General features: G+C 43.0%; 1 protein-coding gene across 12 annotated transcripts in view; it reads left to right on the forward strand.

Annotated features, from left to right (window-relative positions):
- Positions 1-23,323, forward strand: part of Tenm4 (teneurin transmembrane protein 4) — an 805,909-nt gene that overhangs the window by 737,345 nt on the left and 45,241 nt on the right. For 9 of the 12 annotated variants that reach the window (XM_070034906.1, XM_070034904.1, XM_070034909.1 and 6 more), the window contains 7 exons: positions 1,341-1,602; positions 4,302-4,569; positions 6,939-7,082; positions 9,961-10,210; positions 12,129-12,149; positions 18,853-19,085; positions 23,055-23,209. In XM_070034906.1, coding sequence (XP_069891007.1) covers positions 1,341-1,602; positions 4,302-4,569; positions 6,939-7,082; positions 9,961-10,210; positions 12,129-12,149; positions 18,853-19,085; positions 23,055-23,209 — 1,333 coding nt within the window. The remainder of the gene's footprint in view (positions 1-1,340; positions 1,603-4,301; positions 4,570-6,938; positions 7,083-9,960; positions 10,211-12,128; positions 12,150-18,852; positions 19,086-23,054; positions 23,210-23,323) is intronic. The other 3 variants (XM_070034908.1, XM_070034910.1, XM_070034915.1) reach the window with 1 other exon arrangement.

Consider the following 23,323-nt stretch of genomic DNA (forward strand, 5'->3'; position numbering starts at 1 on the left):
ATAAACCTAGCCAAATCCTGGAGAAGCATAGAATCTTCGTCTCTTAAGAATAATCCATGTGAGGGGCTGGGAAGGTGGCTCAGTGGTAGAGTGCTTGCCTCGCATGCCTGAGGCCCTGGGTTCAATTCGTCAGCACCCCATATACAGAAAAGGCCAGAAGTGGTACTGTGGATCAAGTGGTAGAGCGCTAGCCTTGAGCTGAAGAGCTGAGGGACAGCACCCAGTCCTAGAGTTCAAGCCTAGGACTAACAAAAAATAAAAAAAGGTTTAAAAAAATAATCCATGTGAACCTTTGCATTTTATGTGTATATGTGAGTGTGTGTGTGTGTGTGTGCGCGCGCGCGCGCACGCATGTGTGTGCACGTGCACGGGTGCACGCACACGCACATGCAAGCACACATGCACATGTGTACTGGTCCTGGAGCTGGAACTCAGGGCCTGGGCACTGTCCCCAAGCTCTTGTGCTCAAAGCTAGTGTTCTATCACTTGAGTCACAGTGCCAATTCTGGCTTTTTGGTGGTTAATTGGAAATAAAGAGCCTCATGGACTTCCTGCCTAAGCTGGCTTTAAACTGTGATCTTCTGATCTCAGCCTTTTAATTAGCTAGGATTACAGGTGTGATCTACTGATGTGCCCTGCTGAGTCTTTGCATTTTACAGATCAGAAAACTGAAGAGCAGGGTGGCTAAGTGACTTACTGGAGACCATACTGTATAGTTCATGACAAATCCAGGACTAGGCCTAAGGATTCCTAACCCCCAGCGTAGAAGTTGTTCACTAGGGTTCAGCTCTAACCTAGTTCAAAGACCCCAGGTACCAAGAAACACCACAGCAGAGGCTGTCCTAGGTCCTGAAAGATGGCTCTCTACTTCATTGGTTAATTTGACTTCTGTGACTTCCCCATGGTGAATCATGTTGCTACAACAACAATAAATACTTTGTGGAGTTACCCTTTGCAGCTGTAGTCAAGTCTCAGAGTCTTCCACGAGTTACTTAGACCCTTTGTGTAATTTCCTTTCTTTTTTTTTCAGGCAGGAAAAGAAGTTTATTTACCAAACTGCTGCCCCCACCATGCATGGTGGAGAGGCATGGCTGAAAAAGGAAAGGGGGGGGGGACCCACCTCTGGGCCAGGACTTATCTAGGCCAGGGACAGGAAGAGGTATGGCTAGGTGGGGGAAAGGTGTGGCCACACTGGATCTGGCTGTGACCTCAGGGTCTGGGACCCTCCTAAGGTCAGAAGGGAGGCATGTGACCAAAGATGGTAACTTCCTTTCTGTATGTTCATGTTCTCCTCCTCCTGATCCTGCTTCTCCTGATCCCTTTTCTTTCCTTCCCGCTAGCTTTGACCTGGTCACCAATGGTGGCATCTCCATCATCCTGAGGTTCGAGCGGACACCTTTCATCACGCAGGAACACACCCTCTGGCTGCCCTGGGATCGCTTCTTCGTCATGGAAACCATCATCATGCGACATGAGGAGAATGAAATTCCCAGCTGTGACCTGAGCAACTTTGCCCGCCCCAACCCTGTTCTGTCTCCATCCCCACTGACGTCCTTTGCTAGCTCCTGTGCTGAGAAAGGCCCTATTGTGCCAGAAATCCAGGTACACAGACTTCCAAACTACATCTCTCCATGCTTTTATTCTATTGGGAAACAGGTGGAGAAGGATCTCAGACATAGAGGGGTGCTTCTCAGACAGAAAGCACCCCCACTGTTTTGGGCCAGCAGACAAGAGGGTCACCTAGTTTATCCTCTGAAATGACATGAGTGTCTGACCTGCCTGCCACACCAGGGCTTTTAATCATCACTCTTCCCACCCTACCATCCAATTCACTTCCACTTTCCTTTTCCCCAGCTTCCAGGGTGTCTCTTCTCTCAGTATTTCTGTTGAAAGTATTGATAAATAACTTCTACCAAAGAGGAGTAAGCCACAAGATCTCAAGTAGTGAGTATCATAATAAAGATGAAATAAGGGAAATGTGTTTGAGGTGCTTAGCACAATGTCTGGTACCTAGTAAGTGCTCAATAAATTTTTATTTATCATTATTATTAAGATTATTTCACATACACTTCCTTCATGCCAGTTAAGGATTGCTTTGGCTCAAATCTATCCCCACACATGTTTTTGCTTAATTATCATTAAAAGGAAATCACTGGGAAAGATGAATTTTAACATGATGGAAATCAAGATCAAGTCTTTGCCTAGCAAAGCTTTGCTCACTTGAATGTCCTTCATTGTGCCCAGTGTGGGATCTATCAGCAAAAAGGAAAGCCTGAGGAAGGGAAAGATAGCAGCTTGAAAGTCTAGAAGCCCCAGCCACCCTGCCTACCTAATGAGAACTCAAGCAACATGCATGTTAATGGGTTGCCTTGTACTCAGTGGAGCAGAGAGTTTATACATTTATGTCTGTGGATTTCATGCCTGGCTGAGCAAACACATCGCTGCATATGCCCCATTGAGTGGCTTCTAACACCAGCTCACAAGAAGGAAGTACAAGCATTTCGAAATTCTCTTTGCACATCCAGGTTGAAAGATCATTCCTTCTCAGAGATTCGGTGCCTGTCTCCCATCTCAGTGGCCTGGCTGACCTTTCTGATGAAATGCTTGTCAGTGGAGACAGAACTTGCTAGAGAGAAGCAATTTGTAACTGAACTTTGGCTCCACACTACCCAGCCATTTTTCCCAAGAGCAGAGGCTTTGGAACAAATGAGGTTTCAAAGTCATACCCTCTTTAGAGTGCTCCCTGAGCTAGATGCCTACAGGTCTAGTTAGGGGCACAAACCTTGCTTATTGTCAGACTCATGAAGACAAACTCTTGGGCTTTCCCAGTGTTGTTGTTGGTTAGCCTTTGCAAGTGCTAGGAGATGTAAATTGTGGAGGGTACATACACTAAAGCAGGGAAAGATTTATGAGAGCAGCAAGCCAGCACTTGAGTCCTGTCTGCTTCTTACCCAGGGTACAGAGCCTGCTTTGTGAGGAACTAGTAAATGGTGATTTAAGTCAATGCTTTGATTTAGGCCCAATGTCTAGAATTTCCTGTGTTTAGGAGACCTGTGAGGCCTTGGGGCTGGCTAGTTCAATACTTCTATGGATCAGACAGAAGGAAAAAGACCCAATATCTTTGTAAATACAGTAACATGATCATTGTCTCTTAAATGGACACAGCCTTGACTGATTTATTGTTTCTTTCTTGAGAGAGCCCAGTACATCAAGCCAATGAACTTCCTCAGCCACACTAATCAAGCCACATTGCTTGATCATCTGGCATTCATTGATTCTTTCTACTGTGGGCCTGAGCCCATTGTGCCCTGCAGATAAAGCACTGTCTTCCCCACTACTCGGTGCTTGGGTGAGGACCCCATGCTAGAAGCTCAGCCTCTCTGGGGATTAGTATGGGCCCTTGTCATCCGGTGGAGCTTCCGACTCTGCCTCATGAGTGTTTTGGTTACTTTCTTGGGAAGGAATGCCATGGGAAATGGATCTGACTTTAGGAAAGCTTTAGGCAGCTGTCTACATCTGTCTACATTAGACTGAAATAAGCTGAACACCGGTGGCTCACGCCTATAATCCTACCTACAGAGGAGGCTGCGAGGTGAGGACTGCAGTTCGAAGACACATTGGGCAGGAGACTCTTATCTCTAATTAACTACCAAAAAGTCAGAAATGGAGCTGTGGCTCAAGTGACAGAGCCAGCCTTGACTAAAAAAACTAAGAAACCACAACCAGACCCTGAGTTCAAGCCCCAGTACTGGCACACAAAAAAGAGAAGGTGGGGGGAGGGAAAGAGAGGAAAAAAGAAAAAAGAAAAGTCCCTCTTCTTAGTAACCCCTGCTTCCAGAAGTGCCTCTGTCCTTCCAAATAAATTGAAATACTGAGCACTTTACATATATGACCATACTGGAACTGAAGGGTCTACAGTGTTTAAGGATGATGCAGCATGTTGCTTAGTATTGTACATACATCATGGTACATGCAACAGTTAGTGTGCTCAGTCTCACAATAAATCTCACATTATCATGCATGTTATACAGAGGTCCTCAGCAATGAGGTCTTGGGGACTTCTTTTCTACTTCCTTCAGCCCCTTTTCTCCTTTGTCATCCTTTTTCTTTTCCTTCCTCCTGCTGCTCCTCTTCCCTTCTGCTTCCCCTTCTTTCTTTCCCTTCCTTCCCCCTCTTCTCACCTCCTGTCCTTCTGCTTCCTCTTCTGCCTCTTACACACCCAGAATCCATCCAGCTGTGGCGCCCTCCCCTTCCCTGGGTGAGTCAGTGATGGTTGCTTGCTGTGCTCTGTCTTGCTGTAGGCCCTGCAGGAGGAAATTATCATCTCTGGCTGCAAGATGAGGCTGAGCTACCTGAGCAGCCGCACTGCTGGCTACAAGTCTGTCTTGAGGATCAGCCTGACACACCCCACCATTCCCTTCAACCTCATGAAGGTCCACCTCATGGTGGCGGTGGAGGGCCGTCTCTTCAGGAAGTGGTTCGCTGCAGCCCCAGACCTGTCCTTTCACTTCATCTGGGACAAGACAGATGTCTACAACCAGAAGGTGTATGGGCTCTCTGAAGCCTTCGGTGAGCCCTCACCCAGCCCTGCCCCCTCCCTCGCAGGGTGTCCTCAGAGGGAGAGCAACACACAGGAATGGGGGAGAGGAGGATCTCTTCCACTTCCACAGCTACCGCTCCCTCCTTCCTCTTCTCAGGCCAAAAATATCTAGGACTTGAATACCTTTAAGACCTCACAGTGGCCATCCATGACCAAGAAGAATATTCTAGAAGAGCCAAATATAGAAAACACAACCATTAAAATTGATACAAAATCAAAATAGTCAAAAGATACTGCTGAGCACCTGTGGCTCATGCCTGTAATCCTAGCTACTCATGAGGCTGAGATCTGAGGATCATGGTTCAAAGTCAGCCTGGCCAGGAAAGCCCATGAGACTGTTATCTCCAATAAACTACTGAAAACCTGGAAGTAGTACTGCCAAAATCAAAACATGTTTTGGGGCCAGGTGTAGTGGCACACACCTGTAGGTCCAGGAGGCAACACAGAAGGATTACAAATTTGAGGCCAATCCAGGTAAAATTAGCAAGACTGTATTCCAAAAGAAAAATAAATTAAAAAGGGAGGAACTGGGAACATAGTTCCAACCCCAGTAGTAGAACAATAAAAAAATTTTAATGTTACTTTGTCATCTTATTTCCAGTCAGAAACAATGTCTGTAGTTATCACTCTTTTTTTTTAGAGATGAAGCAGAGGTTGCTTCCCTGGGATCTTGGGCTTCCAGGGCTGACTGTACCCCTTGCAGCTTCTGGATCAGAGCCTTCTTGGTCTCAGGAAGGCTTACAAGATGAAACTAGATAGTCAGCAGGCCTAATGCCCCACAGCAAGTATCCACTAAGCACTGTAACTCAGCAAATCCCTTCATGCCTTGGTCCCTATTCTAGCTTCAGTCCTTTTCTCTAGTAAAGGCAGAATAAGGGAGAAGAAAAGTCCTGTTCTGTTTAAAAAGAAAGAATAAGAGAGAGAGAAAAGAGAAGGCTGACACTTAGGGCAATTAGAGATTGCCTTTGAAGTGTCTATTCCAGAAAATGTACTCCCACTACATTAGAATCTCACTGAATTCCTACAGCCAGGCTGTGAGTCAAAAGTTGGTTATCTCCAAACTCAGTGTGAGAAGGTGAGGCCCAGAGAAGTCAGATGACTTCCCAAGGAGGCACAGCTAGGAAAGAACAGAGCTGAATTTATCCCAGATCTCCATTATCATTTCTGTCTCTATTATATCCCACACTCACTCTCCTGAGATTGCAAGTGACCAGAAGGTGTAGTGACTGCTAGTAGGCCTCAGGGTTGCAGGAAAGAGGGCACAGAGACACCTTCCAGTCCATTCCCTTATGGCCAACTTTTATGGCATCTAGAAGAAAACTTAAATTGGTTCCCAGTTAATGCCTGTCTCAAACATGCAGAATATTGCTTCCCAGAAAATAACACCTATTCAGAAAGATACTTGGTAGAAATACCATCCTGTCTCTACTGGTTCCTTCTCCAACATCAGCTACAAGGCTGTTACAAACCTAGGCCCACGAAGCTTTCCATTTGGCTCCTCTCCCTGGCCATTCTTCTAAGAGGCCTGGATTAGTGAAACCAGGACATTTTCAAGCTTTCAAATTTCAAACCAGCTTCTAGGTTCAGAAGCAACTTCTGATTTCCAGTTACCCTAGCTAAGCTCCTTTTCCATGTATTCATTATAAATATGAGTGTAGTTTTTCTTTATGAAAAAATAATACCAGGCTCATGCATTTTAAAAACTGAGAAATGGATGTAAGTAAAAAGAAGTCATATTTAATCTTAGAAACAAAGACAACAACATTTTAATGTGCTTTCTCATTTGATATGTAGTTCTTGTAGTTGCTTTTTTTTTTAAAGCACAGCTACTCTGACAGTAACCAGTCTTTTTAGTTAGCATCAGATTCCAAAGGCATTTTCCATGTCATGTGTGGTCATCAGAACCATCATTTTCCATCATTTTCAGTGGAAATATTTCTGGATTGGACATATATAGGTTTGCTCCGCCTCTCACTTGTTTTGAACCTTTAAGTTTTTCCCATTTTCTACTATTATCATTAATATCATAGTGAAGACTTTTATGTATAAAGTATTTTTCACATTAAAGGTTATTTCCCTTGAACTAATTTAACTAGATCCTTGGAAAGTATAATGTATTTTTTTAATTTTTCCCAATTACATAGTGTTTTTAAGAAAACAAAAAAGAAGTTTTAAGGCTCAGCATACTGTGTTGCCATTTCAGTGGTTTGATTCACAAGTACAAATAGGATCCCTTTCTCCTGTTTCATGAAAGAAAAGCAGAGGGACTCACCTGCAGGTCCAAGGACCAAAGTGGAGCTTTGCTTACCTATGCACTTTGCTTCTTATATTCCTTCAGTTTCTGTGGGTTATGAATATGAATCCTGCCCTGATCTGATCCTGTGGGAGAAAAGGACTGCTGTGCTACAGGGCTATGAAATTGATGCATCCAAGCTTGGAGGATGGACCCTTGACAAGCATCATGCCCTCAACATCCAGAGTGGTAAGTGGAAATTTTCACATGGGAAGATAGAATCCCTGAGTCAGGCTAGGGCCACTTTGTCTTCTATCCGAACAAAAAAAAAATAAAATAAAATAAACATTTTGAATTTTATAGGTTCCTAGGCAATCAATTAGTCAGAAGGCCGAGTCATAAAACTTTGGTTGGGACCCTCCTCTGAGCCTGTCACTGGGAGTACAATAGTGAGAGGCCTCAAGACTTCAATGCAAACAGAGACCAAGACTTGCCAGGCAATGGCTTTGCTGTGCCCTGGGCCATATGCCATCCTGATAGGAGATAAGTGATTCCAGCAAGGCAAGAAATCCTGAATTCATTGTTTCACTTCATCAAAGCATCCCTGGAGAGACCCTCTGGCTGGCATTTCAGAGAGTCTACAGGATGAGCTCTGTAAATCAAGTAGGGTAAACGTGGTAGCAGAGAGCACAGTATATGTCAACGTGCTAAAATCTAGAAGAGGACTGTCTATAAAGAAGGTCTGTTGCAATTTAGACAGAGAGTGAGGGTAGTGAAGCCAATGCCACAGCCAAAGCTGGTGATTTGGGAGATCTGGAACCCAAGGCAAGAAGATTATGACTTCAGAGTGCATCCAGGGGTGAATGTCAAACCTCTGAGCAGTTTAAAGCCCACGAGGGCCATGATCACACCTGTTCTTTAGGTAACTCAGACTAACCATGTTCTATCTTGGGAAACAAGGGAATAATGTCACATACCTCCTCCCTAGTCTGTAAGTATGATGAATGCCTGTCAAAACCACTTCAGGTCTGGTGGAAGTTGACAAATTACTTCTATCATTTATAGTAAAATAAAGATTTGTAAATGGTGAAGGTAATTCTTAAAATAAGAGATGGAAAAGGCACTCACCACCACATACCAAGTTAATTTAGAAAACTGTAAAGTCTGAAATTGTGTAGTGCAGGCCCAGAGACAGGTAAACAGAGTCCATGGAGTTCAGGAACTGACCTGTGAGTCATAATTAAAATGAGGTTTGGCCGTGAGTTCAGAAAAGCCACAGTAATAGAGTTGAAGACAAGCTAAAGTTGGTTTCTCACTCACCTGCCAATCTGGAGGGCAGGTGATCTCTGGCTGCAGGGTCAGAAACCCAGGTTCTTTTCCTTGTTCTACTCAAGCCTTTATTCCAAGGTCATGGTCCTAGGTGAAGCCACTTAAGCTCCCATCCTTCACATCCACTTTCTAGCCAGGAAGAAAGCAAAGAACCAGGAACAAGCTCCCCCATCATAAGGGGTCTCTCAGCAGCTGCCCATACCACCGCCCCTTCTGAGCCATTAGCCAGAACAATATCCTGGGTGGAACTGTCATGGGACTAAGATGTCACAAACTGTCCTAAGTAGTCAAATGCCAAGCTAGATGTCAGAAATTTTGTAGCTACTGTGACAAAAGAAAGGGTCAAGGAGAAGGATAGCCATCTATACTGGAAATGTCTGCCACTTACCATCTGTAAATAAGATGGTCTATGGTATGTCATAACATCATCTATCAGTGGAGAATGGACAAACCCTTTAGAAATTGATACTAGGAAAATTGGCTCAATATCTGGAGAAAAAATTCACAAAGCTTAAAAAACTACATGAAGCTCCCACTTTACAGGGCACACAAAATAAATTTAAATATTTAAACATCAAAATGTGAAAAATAGTCATTTAGAATTAGTGGGAGAAAAATATAAAACAATAACCTAGAAAAAGCACAGACTGTATGGGAACACAATTGATTAGACTGTATAAAAATGTTTAAATCCATTCAATAAAGGACAACAGAGCTAACAGGTGGCAGCCTGAGATGAGATTCTGGTGACCAATAAAAGCCAAATCCCACTTTGGCTTTAGCTAAGAAGGCAGGAAGCAGTAGGCAGGGTCTATGTGGGAGCAGTATGCTAGGAAAATATTATCTAAAGTGAAAAGAAGCAATGCAGGTATGACAGGAAGCTTACAAATCCTGTGTAGTTCAAAATCTTTGTTTTGTTGATGGGAAAATGAAATCCAGAGCTGTACAGGACCTGAGACCTATGTCAGATATAAAATCAGCTCATTAATAGCATAAATCCCAGTCTCTTGACTCCATGTTAGTGAGAAGAGGCTATTTCCCTCATTAATTTTATAAACATTCATTAGTACCTACTCTATGTCAGGTTCTACGCTAGGCACTGGAAATACAGCTAGGAAAAATATATAATCTCTTAGCTCGATGCTGGTGGCACATGTCAGTTCAAAGTCAGCCTGGGCAGGAATGAGAGTCTTATCTCCAATTAACCAACAGAAAGCCAGAAGGAAAGTTATGGCTCAAGTGATTGAGTGCCTAACCTTGAGTGAAAAAGCTAAGACACAACACCCAGGCCCTGCATTCAAGCTCCAGAACAGACTTGGGAAAAAAAAAATCCCCTAGTCTCTGTATTGAAATGGTATGGTTGGAAAGAAAATCAGGTAAATTCAAGAAAGAATCAAAGCTGTACAGAGGTGAGGGCTGGGCACATGAGACATGTACAGCCTCTTTGAGAGGTTGCATAGCTGAATGGTCAAGAGATGGTATTGGTACCTCAGCCTTTTCTTGTCTATCTGGCTTTGGATAGGCTGCCTGGTCTGTTCCCTCTGTCAGAATAGTGGTAAAAACAGTGCAATACTAGAGCCTATAGTGAGACTAACAGAGGCCCACAGCAATATATAAAGGCCTATAGTATACAGAGCAGCCTGCTCAGTGCCTCTGGATTTCACTGAGACAAGTTTGGAAATCGTTGGCAGAAACCTCTGGCTTGCCTTGCAAATCAAGGTAACTCTGTTGTCTACCACAGAAAAAGGGAACCACTCCCTACCCCCTCCCTGGTGATGTTCCTCTCTCCCTGTCCCAGGCATCCTGCACAAAGGGAATGGGGAGAACCAGTTTGTGTCTCAGCAACCACCAGTCATCGGCAGCATCATGGGCAATGGGCGCCGGAGAAGCATTTCCTGCCCCAGTTGCAATGGCCTTGCTGATGGCAATAAACTCCTGGCCCCCATGGCCCTCACCTGTGGCTCTGATGGCAGCCTCTACGTGGGAGACTTCAACTACATCCGCAGGATCTTTCCATCTGGAAATGTCACCAACATCCTGGAGCTGAGGTACAGGAAGTGGTGGGGTACCTTCTCCACAGTGAACGATGGGGGTCTCCTTGCCATCCTACAGCCTAAGTCACTGGGCCCAAGAGGAATGGGACTGGGAATGGGATGGGCCTCACCTGTCAGACTCCGGGACTTTTCATCTCCCAGCTCAGGAGCTGCCCCTCCCTTCCTGTGCACTGTACTGTTGGAACAGAGAGATCTTTTTGCTTCCTATCATTGAGCTGATTAGAATGGGTCATGTGAGTCTTTTTCTGGAACAGGGGATGGCATAGTGGATGAGGCCCAGATGGCAGAGTCATCGTATATATCCCTGTAACATAGTACTCATCAGAGTGAGGGGAAGTTCCTTTCACCTGAGCATTGCTGAGATGAAGACCTGAGACCTGACCCAGGCAGTGCCTCTCTGTTCTGCAGGTGCCACAGAACCAGCTGACTCAGCCCTGCCCCAGTGGTAGAGCACAGCGACATGTGCAGCTGGAGAAGGGCTCAGGGTTTGACATTTTTCTTTAGACCCCCCCAGAACCAGATCCCTTTTACAACCCAAACAGCCTCTGGGGTTACAGAGAAGCTGTGCTTTAGAGACTCTTCCAGGAGAAATGCACTGAGCACCTATTTTAGGGCATGGGCTTATCCTGCGTCTGGGTTAGGACTATGTGAACAGGAAAAGGCTTAAACTGAAAAACTTCCCTCCAACGTAGGCAGAGGACAAGTTGGGCTCCTACTGATTGTCATGGAATAGTAATGTGAGTTGTTGGCTATTATCACTTTTGATAAATGAGGGAAAGGAGGCTCCAGAAATTTAGTTGCCCAAGATCCAGGCTCCTAGAATGGTGAACCCAAATCCAGAAAGCATTGCACAGCTCTGCCTTGTCAAAGAGTCGTCACTGGCCCAATAAGGGCCATTTTGTCATAGGCTTTTTAAGGTTATTCTCTACCAAAAGAATGAGAGCAAAGCTAGCTGGCTGCCCAACAGCTGCCATGTCTGCCCCTCCTCAGGACATAGGAGGGATGCTCACTTCCTGTGAGCTCCTAGAAAGTCACGTATCGGGCCAAATGAGAAGCAAGCTACCCATGGAGTATCCTCTGCCTTTCTTCTCAGCTTTGACTTGTATCAAAGATAAAGGAAGCCTTGTGCGTATTTCTTTCAGTCCAGGGCACACATATGCTATAATAGAAAGACCCATGGACCATGGACTTGGCTCACTTTGTCAGAGAAGCTGTACAACTTTGTACGAAATATTTAACCCCTCTGGGCCTCCATTTTTCACAAATTCCAAATAAGACATCCCATGTTCCCTGAGAGCTGTTAGAGGTGGGGAGGTGGGGTGTTGATTATGGAAGACAGCATGTAGAGCAGATAGGAATACACAATGTTTGCAGGGGGAGGAACTCCATTGATACTGTCATTCTGATATGTTTTTCTCCACTCTTTCTCCCGTAGGCCTGTCTCTCTATGTCATACCCTTCCTTCTAATTATAGTCATATCCACTTCAGTGTCCTACTACAAGTAGGCTCATTTTGATAACTCTCATACTACAGTGCCCATGCAGAGACACAGAGCAGTCTCTGGGTATCTCTGGGCATGTGTCTGGCAGGGGAAAGAACCAACCGTTCCAATCTCTGTCCTACCCTTGTTAAAGCAGTGGAATATGTCAAGCTAGTTCTCTTCCCAAGTGTCAGCAGTATGGAGCAGGTAAAACTGTGCCTCTTCTGTGATATGTAGCTGCTTGTAAGTGAACTCACTGACAAGGAATATCCAGTATAAAATACATCAGTGTCATAGCTCCTAAGTCTTTATTTATTACAGTATTGTACCTTACCATTGCTGTCAAGTTTTCAGGCTGCTAATAATGCTTCTAACCCTGCTGCTAACACCTCATTCTTTCTTCTATTCCCTGCTCTCCTGTCTTCTGTCAGAAATAAAGATTTCAGACATAGGTAAGCCAACCAGTGGAGAATCTCCTGTCTCTCCCCTGCCTTGTTGCATGTTGTTGTATGGTAAGCTGCACGTGTTGATTTCAGGTGGCTCAGTGGCAGAGGAGCCCTGAGTGATTGGAACTGACTGGGGATAATCAGTTCCAATGAGAGGAAGTCATTAATAAAAATGAAGTATGTGGCAAAAGCCTGGACTCTCTGACTGTAGAAAAGCAAGCCAGTTGCCCTGTAATCTGGTGGACATGACAGATTAAACTAATAGGTTTAAAGAACTTAAACCATGGCACAGGAACTTGAATACCACAGGCACTCAATCCTTATACTAAATGAAGACATCAACCAGGATGTGGTGAGTGACTTTGATGGCCATGATAGTGAGGAATTCAGGTGCCAGTGACCCCATCTGAGGGAATGCCAGAAAGGACAGAGTAGGTCACAGGAACTGCCCTGAAGGTCCCCAGGCTGGGTCATGGAGTAGATTGATCATGTGGGCTCACAGGGACACTAGCCAGCAAGAATGGGTCTAGTCAGTCACACAGTAGGGGGGTGACACATGGACTGGTGCTAAATTGGGATAAAGGAAAGTCTTTAGGATGGTGAATCAATGTCTAATAATGATTAAACCTACTTCTATGTAGGCAGTATGTTGTTTATATAATAATCACAATTTCATTTAAAAATAATATGAATAAAGCATTCACAAGGTAACAGAAATAGGCAATTATAAAAATATTTTAAAAATTATAAAAAATATTAAAAATGCAAATTATAGCATTTTATTCCCAAACCCCTCTGTGAAGCAGCTACCCATGATTGCATATACATGGAGTCGTTTCTTGATAGAAGTGGCTCATCTATCAGAGCTTTTGCTTCTACCATGAGCTTATGATAAGTGTTGTAAGGGCCACAAATGTTTGTAGGTTAAGTTTCAGCATATTCAGACATAGGAGAGCATTCCAGAGTGGTCATGGTAATAACAATAAGAACAATAATAATAATTACAACATAAGGAGTATATGATGGACATTAGCATATCATTTTAATTTATTACCATGAGTGTTATATTATGATTACTATGATGTCTCCATCTTTCTCAGTAAGGAAATGAGTCCTTTGACACCCAAAGATACATGAATAAAGGTAAATTGGGCAGAAATTGGGAATAAAAGTTAAAAAGAAGAAACATCTATGACATAGAACATCACACTAAACCTAAGCTTCCCAGCAGTAGCCTGAGTAGAAAAACAGAATTTTTTTAATAGTTACCATTATCAGAAATAAAAAATATTCCCACTTTCTCAGAGCAGAAATATATGTGGTCTCTCTGTAGTGGTGGTAGCTGCCTGTGACACAGCTATAATACAAGCAGAAGCAGCTGGAGAAAGTCTTGGCCCATGTGGCCTATAGCTTGCCACCCAACTTTTCTAATTACCAGTTTCTTCATCATCTATAATTTGTGGTTTGGGTATTCTTTAGTCCTGATCTTCAGTGATCTTTTAATGTATCTATAGGTATGATTTCAGGACTGGGTTCTTGCCTTTTCTCAATGTATTGTTTTCTCTGGTGCTAAAAACTATTTCCAACTCAAACTAAAGCGCAGGAGGGAAAAGGAAATCATTCTCTGCCTTTCAGTTTCTAAACACAATCAGGAGACCAGAAACCTGGGTTCCAACTCTGACTGACTAGCTCCTAGATTGCCAAATCCCTTCCCTGTCTTTGGGACTAAGTGTATTCCCCTTAGTGGGATGGATTAAAGAAGTTCTAGAAGTTTGTCTTCTTTATTCATTAGCTACCTCTGCAGCCGTAATAGCATTTATGTTCTACATGGAGCGCATGTTTGGGGGATAATCTGAAGCAGCCTCATACCAACCACCATGTTGGAAGTGTCCATTGCCAACATCTTCCTCTTTGGATCTTTCAAGGAATACACCCCCTCACCTCTTCCCAGATCTCTTCCCTGGGAATATTGGAAATCTATTCTTAGAAGTATACACGAATTCAAATCTCTCTGAAACCTAGTTACCCATATTATACTAACTGAACAGGAGCCTTTAACTGTCCTAGAACGCAGATTGGACAGGACAGCATTACATCTGACATTCTTAGCTTTTCTGTTATGCACCAACATAAATATTCTGGAGGTTTTCTCAAGTTGACCAGCTTTGCTTAAAAGCAGTCATTCATTGGACATTTTATTTTTTTAATGGGAGAGGCACTATGCACAGAGATTTTCCTTCTGCATGTAACTTTGGTCTTCAATATAAACATCTGAAGTGGATATGATTACCCACCAAAAGTGAGTGAGACTCAGGGTAACAAAACAAAATCAAGTGGGCGGTAGAAATGGAATTTGAGCCAGACTCTATGTCATTCTTCTCAATGTCTCTGAGAACCAGTGAATTAACTTCTGCTGGGTCTGCCCCTGAGTTGGACAAAAGATGCTTCTTTGGACAAGCCAGATCTTACTCTGGGACAAAAGTCCCTAATTCTCACTCAAAATTAGTAGAGACTAGATAAATTTTTGTTCTTTTTTTTTTTGACAAATGAATAATTATTTAATTTATTGGTAAAGCACAGAATTCTAAACATGAAAGCTATGAAATAATTTTCAGAGGAAAAGACAAACTTGATCATCTAAACAACTAATCTTCAGGAGAGCCAAAAAATTTTAAGGAAAATAGCAGATTTATTTTTTATTAAATATATATTTTTTATTGTAAAGATGCTGTACAGAGGGGTTACAGTTATATGAGTGAGGCAATGAGTACATTTCCTATCGAGCATTGTTACTCCCCTCCTTTGTTTTTCCCACTACCATCCATTCCCACCCTTAGCAGGTTCACTTTTTAAAAATCCACGAAGTTTGGGGTTTGTTTTTTTTTTTACTTCATATCCTCTTTTATTAAACATTCCTTGGGAGCATAAAAATGCTATATTAAGGAAGTAGTTCTGATTCATATTGAAATATATTTAAGTACCAAATCTGTTCACTATAGTATTTTTAAAAATCAGTACCTGTTCAACTAATTACTTCAGATGAGTAATAAGAATTTTTGGAACTCTCAGCCCACTAGGAACTCCCCCTACCTCTTCCAAAATAAGGGTAGCGTGAGATCTGATTTTTGTTCATTAACATAAGACTGGTGCTCCAGAGATCTCTATGATTTTTGTGTCACTTCCAGAGAGGTCAAAGTTATATTTGTAGAGCTAGAACAGAAAAAGAAGGTGGGTCCCCAAGGACTTTTGCACCAAACACTAGAAATAGGGCCATGATCCAATTCTGTGACCAGCTCCACTCATTACAGAGAAGATGATGCACACACTGAATATCCAGAGATGGGTGAGTGTTCCCAGGTGGATAAGGGCAGCAGAGCTTTCTAGGCCCTGAGCAGCAGCGAGGTAGAAAGAACACAGACTTAGGAGCCCAGCTGATTTGGGTTGAAACTGTCTTAGGGGATGATGACCGTAGTCAAGTCGATTCACCTCTCATCTCATTTTTCTGAAAGAATAAAAAACAGTATTTACTTTACATGAGAGTGGTGAGGAAATGGAGCCATGCATGCCAAGGGTTAGTGCAGAGTGTGGGACAGAATCCGCCCCTATCCGTGGTTGGCCTCTCTGAAGCTTGTTTCAAGAACTGGAGGTGTTGCAGCCTCCGGAGGTCCTGGTGGGTGGCTCATATCCAGGTATAGCTCCTGTTCCAGGTGGCACAAGGAAGAAATGAACTGTGAAATGTCCAAAGAGCACCACAAACCAGAAAGGGCTGTGAATAATTCTCTGTGATCCTAATGACATTGCCGATTTGCAAAGGCAAGCAGGGCTTTCCTCCCTGACAGCTGAGGGATCTAAACTACTTAGGTGGCCCGCCCCAATTAGAACACTTATCTTCTAGGTTCAAAGCTAATGTGATTTTCCCTGTGATGAACTGACCACAAATGTGTTCCTGAGCACTCAAAAAAAAATGCAGCCATGATGTTTGTAGACTGTGGAGCAATCCTGCCAAGTCCTGGAATTCACCCACCTGAGAAATTCCATGCAAATGACACTTCTCCAGGGAAGTATAGGGTGATCTGAACTGGAAAGTCAAGGGGCTAATCTAAGTGGACAGGGCCTTCACCATTCTCCCTTGAGGACCACTTCCTGCCAAGGTAGATAGCACCAGCTCATCGTGAGTGATGCACAAGGAAATGAAATAGCCACCTTGCCTCCCAGCTGTCGAGGGAGGCAGAAAGCTGTGGCTGGTTCAGCATTACAGAGCAAGGTCTGAGGTCACTGGATTTTATCTAGCCAGAATGGGGGAGAAATAAATTTGTGCTACAATACAGGATAGATCCCAGGGGACATGTCCAATATTGGGGATTGTTACCACTAACCCCTAACTGTGAAGTAAAAGAAAAGTTAAGTCATTTCCATCTAAATACCACCTAAATAAGCTGAAAATGAAGATACCACCTAGTTAAAACAGCGATTCTGGTGGACTGGAAGATAATAAGCTGAATATTAGAAGCATAACAATGGCTAGTCTAGTGTCTTCCCTAAGGTTGAGAGAGAAGAGGGGAGGGAAAGGGAGAGAGGGAGGGGGAATGTGAGGGGGAGGGAGGAGAGACCGTGGGAGGAAAAGGAAAAAAGCCATGATGTTATAGTAAGTGTTCTGTAATACTAGTGCTCTGATTTCAATGCACAGAAAAGAAAGTCAGGAATGTTTGCCAGAAAAGTGATCATTTGGACCGAAGAATACATATAAAAGAGAAGGGGACAAACAGGAACATCAGGGGCAGGCAGGCCTGAGGGCACACAGCAAGGTACATGTTGCAGGTGTTGTGGATGTAGGGTATTTATTGATGAGGAATGAGAAAGATGGAGCAGTCCGACATGAAGAGCCTTGAGTGCTACTGGGCTGGGGAGTCTGCACTTCCTGTGAAAGACAAGAGTCCTAGAAGGAACCATGGAAATGACAAATTGGTGTTTGGATTTGATCAGGAAGACTAATCTAAAAAAGACCTAGGCTACAGGCAGAGCTTTGCCCTTGACTTCAGAAGGAAGCAATGGGACTGCAGTAAGGCCACTGGAGAAATGCTGAACTTGTTACTTGTACTCACGGAGAGAAAATGAAGGAAAAGTCTTAGGGTCTGGATGTCTGGTTCTTTCATATATGGCCACATCCTGAGGATACTGTGTAAGGGACATTTATAATGACAAGAATCATTGGGCCAGATGAAGTTTCTCAGGGACGAAGACCCCCTAAAAGCATATGGTGTCCTGGTCTTCAGAAAACATCAGTCTGTAAAATAAAATTCTGTTCATCAACTGGCCCTAAAACGTATATATCTGGTAAATGTGAAATATTGAAATGCAATTTGAGGAGCCAGCGAATTATCAGGCCACCCACTGAGACTGTAAATTAGCTTCTCAGAAGTGTTGATTCCAACTCCACTTTGCTCTGAACTTGGAATATTGTACATCAGTATCATGGGATACTGGTACCCATTGTGTAGCTTCTTCGATACGCAAAAACAGATACAATGACTAACAGTTAAAATAGTAATTATGATGACTAAACACCTCCTATGTGTCATGCACTGTGTTTAATACTGGGCATTTATGATTTATTTTCTCCAGGGACACACAGAGTAGCTGTTAACATTCCCATTTTGTAGATGAGGACAACTTGTTGCTCAGGGGGTCCACGTAACATACCCAAATTTCAGAACCAAGACTGTTAGAGCTCAACTTGAAATTCAGACTGCTCTGATCTCCCACATTTTCCCCACCTCATGACCAGAGGTGGTGCTCTGTCTCCTTAATACCTCCGCACAGTCTCACGTCTCCTTCCTTTGTCACCTGCAGTCAGTCTTTGTGGACTGTTTTCTCGAAATGACCTCTATTAGCCCTCTTCCAACAATCTGTTTTTCCTTAGGCTTTGTTGATCATTGCTGTAAGGTGTCCCAACTCATTTATATCTGATTACAAAAAGGCAAGTTCTGGGCTTCTGATGAATTCAACATGAGTACAAAATGGAGAAATACTAAGTGTCTTATCATTGGTCCCAGGATGAGGGTGGGAGTGCTATAAAAATCCTCTGGAGAAGGACTTGTGTCTTGATGTTTTTAAAGTCAAGTACTTCTATGTTTTTAGCTTGAGTTAATAGGTCAATATGACAACTCTCCTGGGTAAATTTTTTTTTCTTAAAATGTGTATTGCTAGGCACTGGTGGCTCATGCTTGTAATCCCAACTACTCAGGAAACTGAGACCTAAGGATCCTGTTTTGAAGTCAACCTGGGCAGAAAATTCTTATCTCCAATTAACCAGCGAAAATAAGTCAGAAAAGAAGTTGTGACTCAAATGGAAAAGCACCAACCCTGAGCATAAAAATGCTAAGTGAGAGTATAAGGCCCTGAGTTCAAGCCTCAGTACCAGTACAAAAATAACTGAAAGAAAATGTGTATTTAGCTAATATTTAGCCACCTAAATCAGGCAGTTATTGTCGAGGAAGATTATGTATTAGTAGTTGGGTAGAATAGATAATTCTGCCAACTCCTCTGCTCACAAAAAGTTGTGGGGGGAGGGGGCATCACCCAAAATAGATACCATTCCAGAAGAGATTTGTGTTTGATTTCAAAGGGCCAGGGACCAAGTTGTGCATCTGTAACTACCAAGTAGAAGAGAAGAAAAATTCTCACCACTTGCCATGTCTCTGTTTTCCAGTCACAGTCCAGCCCATAAATACTACCTGACCACTGACCCCATGAGCGGGGCTGTCTTCCTTTCTGACACCAACAGTCGGCGTGTCTTTAGGATCAAGTCAACCATGGTGGTGAAGGACGTGGTCAAGAACTCAGAGGTGGTGGCAGGGACTGGTGACCAGTGCCTCCCCTTTGATGACACTCGCTGTGGAGATGGTGGGAAGGCTACAGAAGCCACGCTTACCAATCCCAGGGGTAAGGCCTTGCTAGTAAACACTGTGAATAGCATTTATTGGGATTTTTATTATTACTTACCAAAGACCCAGACATTTATCATGACAAAAATTTTGGAAAATGCCAAAAAAGGTGGGAGGGAAAGGTAGAATTGAAAGAAATATTCAGAAATATGACAGAAATAATTTAGTTAACAAGGTCTGTCTTTCCTTCTAGCCTGTTTTCAAAATGTTAGTTAGTAATGTCTTAAACAACCAAAGCCAGGTACTGGTTGCTCATATCTGTAAACCTAGATACTCCAAGAGGCTCGGTTCTGAAGATCATGGTTCAAAGCCACCCCAGACAGACAACTCCAAAAGACGTTTATCTCCAATAAATGAGCAAAAAAACCACACATGGAGGGGTGGCTCAAGTGGTATACTGTCAGCTTGAACAAAATAGCCAAGCAAGAACACAAGACTGAGTTCAAACCTCAGTACTGGCTAAAAAAAAAACTTTAAATGATATCACATTTAAATTAAGAAAAACCATTTTAGTAACATAAATCACAAATTCTTCTCCATGACATTAAATACTCTTCTGTGGACTCATTTTTGTTCAATGAATTCATTTTTAATGGCTTTGTAATATTCTATCAAGTGAATGGCTTATCATTTATTTTTCAATCCCCTATTATTGGGCAAACTGTTTCTCATATCATTGCTATACAAAAATTTGTAGGAAATCATCCTTATGTTCATGTCCTATAGGATGGATTGGCCATAGGTTTTAATTTTTGAGTCCTTCCAAAAGTTGAACCTGTAAATCCCCATATTCAAGATTTTTCCATTCAATTATTCATCAAGCATTTACTGAGTGCACCGAGCCCCGTGATTGCACAGATGAGTTCATTGTAGCAGAATAAGTAAGACTTGGATGGGAGCCACTCTGATAGGGAGGAGAGGAGACGTGCTCTCTGACATGTAAGAAGAAAGAGCTGGGCCTGGGGCTTGTGAGTGTTGGAGACTTGAAAGGCTTGTTAGAGGATAAGCCATCATTATCAACAGACATCCTTCAGTAGAGTGCTTACTGTGCTTTGAGTCTTAGAGCCAGTGATTTGAAGTATCTAAGCCTCAGGGCCCCAGTCAGTAGAATGAGAATAACAATGCTGTCTACACATGCTTCCTGGGGTTGTTGTAAGCATCAAAATTAAAGTATTTCTTAATGCTATCTTGTAAAAAATGCTATAACTGGTGATATTACAAAATAAGGCCAGATTCCAAGGCCCAGTTTCAAATCTAAGCAGTCGACTTAGTCTTTGCTCTCTAGCAGCTGGGTGACTATGAGCAAGTTGCTTAACCTCATTGAGCCTCATTTTCCTCATCTATGTAATAGAGAGACTACAAGGGTAAAGTGCAGACATGATCAGGAATGTAAATGCCTTGTACAGTAGTGACAGGCACATAGTAAACATTGCATAGATGAGCACCCCTTTTGGCATTGTTAGATCATAACACAACACATCCTATCACAGTGCATTATGTGTCATAACGTCATAGCATAGTCTTGCACATGTCTAGAGTACTCAGGTAGTATCTGTGTGGGGTAAAATATTATGTCATCAGTGATTAATCTCCCTCCTAATACTGAATGAACATTGGAGAGTGGAGAGAACACTGGGCTTGTGCTTAGGGATATCATATTATTGTTTTTCTCTGCTCCTTGGTGTCTCCAGAACCTTTCTTGTGGACCTCAGTTTCTTCATTAGTAAATAAGCAGATGGATTAAATGATTGTCAAGGCCCCTTGTAACTACAACACCCCACTCTCTTAACGTTAAAGGTTATTTTTTTCCTGAAAGGGTTTGTTCTCTCCAGACATTTCTCAGTGGATATGCATGCATGCATGTTCTTCCCTCCCCCCGACACACACACACACACACACACACACACACACACACACACACACACACACACAGATGGCGTGGCAGAGCAATTGCCCAAAAGCCTGTAATTAACCCAGATAGAAATGACAAGGGTGCCACAATATGCAGACACTTTTCAATAGGGAGGAGAAAAGATGTCCATCTATTTAGCACAACAAAAGGAGGAAAAAATGAAGCAATTAATCAGGGGACAGATCACTTCTATTAGCATGTGCAGCCAACTTTGTAAACAAGAAACCCAATTGTTCATAGAACACTCATCAGTCATGGCAGATGGGAGAGAGATGGGGCATGGCCAGGCACTCAAGAAAACTCCTGTGCTGGTGCTTAAAGAATGAAATTAATTGACATTCTAGGCAGAGCCACAGGAAAGGCTCCAGGCCTCCAGGCCGCCTTGTTCTCTGTGTGAAATCCTTGGCAGCTGCCTAGCCTAAGGAAGAATGGTAAGAACAAGCAGAGTTCTCCTAGGATTATCACTTCAAGGCCTCAAGGGGTCTTAACCCACCCTGTTTGCCAAAAAGAGGCACAAGAACCCAAGAGTAAGGACTTCCAAGCCCACAAAGTGCCAGCATTTTCTCATAATTCGAAGGCATTAATGTTTATGGAAAGCTAATGATTATGGAATGTCAGTATTATTCCCATTTATTAATGAGGACATTGAGACGTAGCAGTGAAGTAGCTACCTGAGCTAACACAAATGACAAACATCATTGCTCAAGCATATCCACCCGGTAAGCCTTGTCTGACCCTTTCTCCTATGCCTGCCCTGGAGAAAAATGGAATCGAGCATAGGTGAACAGGCTTTCCTTTATATCACCATCATCCTGCATCTGTCTGTCCCTGTGGCACTCCACATCATTCTGACTCAGTCCTGTGCCTCCCCTTGTTGGTCTGGCTCCCCTGGCAGGTGTATCTTGGGGACAGGAGGATCCCCAAGAGTTCATAGATTGTCAGGAATGTGTCTGACACCTGCAGTCATGGATAATGATCACAGAAAGGTAAAACAGCATCACCCATAAAGTTTAAAATTGGACATTGCTAACAGTCATCCCATAAATTAATATTCCCCAGGAGTGAGACCAAGTGGCTATGTGGTAAATAAATAAATAAATAAATAAATAATAAGTATAAATAAATATATCCAGTCTACATCACTGGCCAGAAGGTACCAGTCTCATGGAGGAGCCCTCAGACTGTGTTTTGTGTCATTGTCACCTCAGATACTCATCAGAAGTGCAGATAACTATTCAGTCTCCACTTGAGGGTGCACTGCAGCCAACTCCACAGGGAGTTCTCACACATGTCCAAGAGAAATACAGACTGAGAACAATCCCTTCATTTGACAACTGAGAAAACAAATGTAGAGATGTCTAGTGACTTACTGGCCCCAAGGTCACACAAGGTGGGCAAGAGAGAAAGTTAACAGAGGAGGATCCTGAGTAATAACCCTCACACAAATCTGCAGTGTGCTTTCCTTAGACATTAAATCCAACAATGTTCTCTGTACAAAGCCATAGGATCCTTTTCAGACTGTACACTTTCCTAATGACCAACGAGACTAACGTAATAAGGATAGAAAAACTTGAAGGATGTAAAGGGGAAACTTAAATGTCTAGGGGTAAAAATAGTTACCAAAAAGAAGATTTGATTATTATATTTGCAGAGCTTCAGAAATAGATTGATTCAGTACTGGGGGGGTGCAGAATCTGAGAACCTGGGTTCTAATCTGTGCTGTGAATAAGTAACCCAAAGCTTTTGTTCATAGCTCAGTGGTATGGTAGAGCACTTGTCCTCTACGTACAAAGTCCTAGGATCAATCCCTAACATTGCAAATAAAAAAATCTCTGAGTCTCATCTCATCTTTAAAAAGGAATGGAAAGTTTTAGGTATGAATCAGTGCTAGAGTATTTGCCTAACACATGCACGGAGTTTGTGAGAGACTAAAATGCTACAGGAGGATTTGATCACATCATGCCAGGAAGTGCTTTGTCAAGTCACAAGACTTCCGAATGCGTCCATTGTTTTCATATCTAATGCTGGATTCCTATTTGGGCTCCTCTACCCTAGGCATTACAGTGGACAAGTTTGGGCTGATTTACTTCGTCGATGGAACCATGATCAGACGTGTTGACCAGAATGGGATCATCTCTACTCTGCTGGGTTCCAATGACCTTACCTCGGCCCGGCCACTCAGTTGTGACTCTGTCATGGATATTTCTCAGGTAGGGCTTTGTCTGCTTAGCCCTGAGCCAATGCATTCTTCCTCTCATCTGCCCTCAGCCAGCCTTCTTGGCAATGGACAATATTTTTAGGGGGGCCTACTTGGGGGCAGGGCC

This window comes from Dipodomys merriami, unplaced genomic scaffold, assembly GCF_024711535.1.
Source record: "Dipodomys merriami isolate MVZ:Mamm:240054 unplaced genomic scaffold, mDipMer1.0.p SCAF_25, whole genome shotgun sequence".
Classification (NCBI taxonomy): domain Eukaryota; kingdom Metazoa; phylum Chordata; class Mammalia; order Rodentia; family Heteromyidae; genus Dipodomys; species Dipodomys merriami.